Raw genomic sequence first — 5,000 nt, 5'->3', positions numbered from 1 at the left:
AAAATATGTCTAAACCTAACCTTATTCCTAACCTTAACCTCAGTAAAACTATGTCTAAACCTAACCTTATTCCTAACCTTAACCTTATTCCTAAACGTAACCTCAGTAAAACTATGTCTAAACTTGACCTTATTCCTAAACGTAACCTCAGTAAAACTATGTCTAAACCTAACCTTATTCCTAAACGTAACCTCAGTAAAACTATGTCTAAACATAACCTTATTCCTAAACGTAACCTCAGTAAAACTATGTCTAAACCTAACCTTATTCCTAAACGTAACCTCAGTAAAACTATGTCTAAACCTAACCTTATTCCTAAACGTAACCTCAGTAAAACTATGTCTAAACCTAACCTTATTCCTAACCTTAACCTCAGTAAAACTATGTCTAAACCTAACCTTATTCCTAAACGCAACCTCAGTAAAACTATGTCTAAACCTAACCTTATTCCTAAACGTAACCTCAGTAAAACTATGTCTAAACCTAACCTTATTCCTAACCTTAACCTCAGTAAAACTATGTCTAAACCTAACCTTATTCCTAACCTTAACCTCAGTAAAACTATGTCTAAACCTAACCTTATTCCTAACCTTAACCTTATTCCTAAACGTAACCTCAGTAAAACTATGTCTAAACTTGACCTTATTCCTAAACGTAACCTCAGTAAAACTATGTCTAAACCTAACCTTATTCCTAAACGTAACCTCAGTAAAACTATGTCTAAACATAACCTTATTCCTAAACGTAACCTCAGTAAAACTATGTCTAAACCTAACCTTATTCCTAAACGTAACCTCAGTAAAACTATGTCTAAACCTAACCTTATTCCTAAACGTAACCTCAGTAAAACTATGTCTAAACCTAACCTTATTCCTAAACGCAACCTCAGTAAAACTATGTCTAAACCTAACCTTATTCCTAAACGTAACCTCAGTAAAACTATGTCTAAACCTAACCTTATTCCTAACCTTAACCTCAGTAAAACTATGTCTAAACCTAACCTTATTCCTAACCTTAACCTCAGTAAAATTTGTGAAAATATTTGAATAGATATTTTTAAAGGGAACATTTTTAACTTGAATCTTTGCTTCTGGGGGTCCCTGGAACAACATATGTTGAAATGGGGGGTCCGTGGCCAAATACATATCATTTTGGGGGCCCTTGACATGAAAAAAACCCCCACTGATATAGAAACAGAAGACCCTAGCATCCCTGTTCTGAGTAGAACATAGCTGAAAATAGCACATCTACAAGCTCGGCAATTTTCAGGTTGTTTCAGAACTGTCTGAAAACACAACACTACACAAAGATAGTGCTGTCAAACAGGTCTATGAAATCTATCTATCTATATTGTATAAAACACAATGTTATACAATATGTAGTGGGGGGGGTCTGCTTTATCTTTCTCACAGCTTAAAGGGGTCTTTGACTTAAAACACCTTTTTAACACTCGCGTGACTAAGCAATCAATGGGACCGATTTTGATTTTGAGACACTGATCTAAACGTTGTCATCTACCTGCCCTTTTATTGTATCTTCTATCATTACTGTTGCTATCAAATAATGATCTGTCTGTCTGTCTGAAAACCCACCTCTTCAGGAAACACTACCCTTCCTCTTTGCCTGGCCTACTTGTTGTTAACTAGTTGTACGAATGCTTGTTTTATTGTTGAATTGTTTATTGGATCTTGTTTAGTCAATACAATTATTTGGTTTTAGCTCCTGCTCATTTGACTACTTTGTCTCATCTGTTTAAGGAAATAGGTAGCTGATATATTGCACTTTTACCTTAGCGCTAGGTATGCTCTTGGTTGCTTGTTATTGCAGAAAATGCACTTATAACCTCTGGTGATTAGTAGCTTTCGTTCCCTACCTTTGTTGATTGCACTTATTGTAAGTCGCTTTGGATAAAAGCGTCTGCTAAATGACTGTAATGTAATGTAATGTAATGTCTGTCTGTCTGTCTTGCCTGTCTTGCCTGTCTGTCTGTCTTGCCTGTCTGTCTGTCTGTCTGTCTGTCTGTCTGTCTGTCTGTCTCTCCAGTGGTCTCTCTCCATAAGGTGGTCTTAGGAGCAGGCAGCAGACACACTCTGCGCTGGGCGACCAGCGAGCGTTTCTCCAGGCTCCTGCAGCTCCTCCTCTCCTCCTCCTGGGTTCTGGCCAGAGAAGGAGACCCTCTGCTCCTTCCCTGTACCCCTCCTCCTCCTCCTCACAACCTCCTGGGAGAAGACTCCACTCAGGTGAGAATATCATTTATTTTAGAGACCAACCGATATGGATTTCTGTGAGCGATACCAATAACCCATTCTAGAGAGAGGTCAATCACTGATAACCATATGCAGACGATATAGTGAATGTTTGAGCTGGAATGAAGTGTTGATTTTGACAGGAAATTTAGATTCAGTTTTAGTCTTTTGAATAAAATTCCATTTAGTTTTAGTCATATTTTAGTCATCTGAAATGTTTTAGTTTTAGTTTAGTTTTAGTCGACTAAATATCATGCGATTATAGTCGACTAAATCTACAGTTGATTTTATTGACTAAAATGTATGTTGGCGGTGCCTTGATGGCGTCGTAATGGCTGATTTTACACTAGGTTGCATGCTGAAAATAGCCGATCTGCAAGCTCACAACTTGTCGTTGTGAGCTTGTAGATCTGCTATTTTCAGAACGCAACACCCGAGCGCAACCAAACATAAAATGACTTGTCTTTTAGTTCTACTGGATCTCTTCTCCACTAGTCCCTCACTAACATTTTAGTCTAGTTTTTTTTTGTTGACTCAATTGTCAATATATTTAGTCTTCGTTTTTGTCATCATAGCTTAGTTTTTATTACGTTTTTATTTAGTTTTCGTCAGTGTAAAAAGGTCCACTAAAAGTTTTCGTCATAGTTTTAGTCGACGAAATCAACACTGCTGGAATGAAAACTCTTTCTGTGTGGATTGTGCAATGATTTTGGGTTAGGGTATTAAAGGTTAGGTAAGGTATTAAACATCGTTTGTTATCCCCTTGCCAGCGTAATTACCTTCATCCGATGATATTTGAAACGCCGTGGAGGAGACATTGTGTTTGAGAAAAAAAAAAAAATGCGGAGGGAAGGGGTAAGCGGAGGGATCTGTGTATTCAGACGAACCACAACATTCCAACCGCGATCCGCCATTTTGGGGCTTTGGCCCGCTGAAAACTGTGGTTTTAAATGCAAAAAACAGCAACTGAGTTACAGCTGTTTTTCTGAAAATCCCATAGTCAGGGCGGGCGGAAGTGACGTTTTTTTGGAATGATGTCACATCCACATACTTCTTCTCTGAGTGACGATGGATCATCCCAGAGCTGTGTTAGGGTGCCTAAAACAGTGTGCCTAATCTTTTTAATGAACGACTTTATGCGAGTTGGCGGGCAAGTGCACTATTTAATAGAACGACTTTATGTGTGTATGGCAGGACATGAGTTAAAGGGATATTTCACTTTCAAAAAAACTTTGGGTCATTTTATCGTCTACTCAGGCCTTTGTGAGCCCCCCAGACCGTTTTTAAGTTGCTCGATACAGTATTTATATATTTGATATTCATTTTATCAGTTAGATTAATCAAAAACACCCGTCCTTGGTTCTGGTGACTCACCCTGCCCTCCTAATGCGTGAGGGGGCCGTGTTTTTCCGATTATTTATTTTATTTTATTTTTTTATTGTATTTTATTTTTAAAAATTTTAATTTTTTTTTTTAAAATAAATGAAAAAAGTAATTGAAAAAACACGGCCCCCTCGCATAGTAGGGGGGCAGGGTCAGTCACCAGAATCAAGGACGGGTGTTTTTGATGAATCTAACATGGTTTAAATGGAGTTTGAAGTTACAATGGGTTTGTATAGGAAGGGGGCGTGTCTGATAAAATGAATATCAAATATATAAATACTGAATAGAGCAACTTAAAAACTGTCTGGGGGGCTCACAAAGGCCTGAGTAGATGATAACATGACCAAAAGTTTTTTTGAAAGTGAAATATCCCTTTAATAGTACTGTAACTGAGTAGTGTCAGTACATTGTTGTTTTATCCTGTGAGTTTCAGGAGGTTCAGTTTTGTTGTAGCTCTGAAGAGTATACAAATGTTTGTTCCGAGATCCGAGTGGAGCCGACATAGATAAAAGAAAAAAGAAAGACGCACCAGGACGGCACCCATTATTTTATGGACTGGACAACCTAACATGCTGTTCTAACACAGTCTGCCAGATGTCAGCTATAGGCTACTCCATGCTGGAGCAGCCTACAATAAGAGACATTGACAATGATATTAAATTGCATGTTTTCACCTCCATTAATAAGAAATCAAACAACTTTGTTCCCCCATGTATTGGCTGCAGTAACTGCAGTAAACTCTCTCAGTTTCAGGAGTTTCTTCTTCTCTCAGTTTCAGGAGTTTCTTCTTCTCTCAGTTTCAGGAGTTTCTTCTTCTCTCAGTTTCAGGAGTATCTTCAGGACCTGCTGGTGATGGAGTGTCGTCCCGTCAGACAGGGAGCGCTGACCGTTGACACGGTCGTCGTGGTGACCGACCGCTGGGACGCCTGTGAAGCTCCTCCCCCTCCTCTGCCATGCTCCTCCTCCAGACCGATGACATCATCATCATCATCATCATCAGTGTGCGCGGCGGTGACATGCTCGGTGTTTGCGTCAGACTTTACACATTTCACCAACGGCCTTGGTGACTCAGGTAAAGGAAGATCTGTCACAGTTATGCTCCGTTTTTAAACCTTTTTAAAACATTTTTGGGGCGGTGTAACCGCCCCCTATAAGTGAGGTTTGGACACTGACCAATCCTGCACCGTGATTGGCCAATAGTCTACAACGCAGTCTACAACGCTAACCCTTCCACAGTCAATGCAAATCTATACTTTTGCAAAGTCAGCCAATCACATTACAGCTGGTGTCATCACCACTAGCTGTAATGTGATTGGCTGACTTTGCAAATTCAGGACTGTGATTGGCTAGCCAAACACATGACACATGTGC

The 5,000-nt window shown here is 39.4% G+C and overlaps 1 protein-coding gene across 4 annotated transcripts in view; it reads left to right on the top strand.

Annotated features, from left to right (window-relative positions):
- pex6 (peroxisomal biogenesis factor 6) overlaps positions 1 to 5,000 on the top strand; it is an 81,411-nt gene that overhangs the window by 53,244 nt on the left and 23,167 nt on the right. Inside the window, exons 2-3 of one of the 4 annotated variants that reach the window (XM_084055238.1) lie at positions 2,044 to 2,240; positions 4,452 to 4,701. The exons of the other annotated variants lie outside the window; for them this stretch is intronic. Of the exons in view, the coding sequence (XP_083911364.1) occupies positions 4,482 to 4,701 (220 nt within the window). The 5' untranslated portion in view covers positions 2,044 to 2,240; positions 4,452 to 4,481. The remainder of the gene's footprint in view (positions 1 to 2,043; positions 2,241 to 4,451; positions 4,702 to 5,000) is intronic. 4 annotated transcript variants of the gene reach the window in all.

Source organism: Gymnoscopelus microlampas (assembly GCF_963454915.1).
Source record: "Gymnoscopelus microlampas genome assembly, chromosome: 4".
Lineage (NCBI taxonomy): Eukaryota > Metazoa > Chordata > Actinopteri > Myctophiformes > Myctophidae > Gymnoscopelus > Gymnoscopelus microlampas.
Note: the sequence above shows the minus strand (reverse complement) of the source record. Positions and strands in the feature narration are given on the sequence as shown.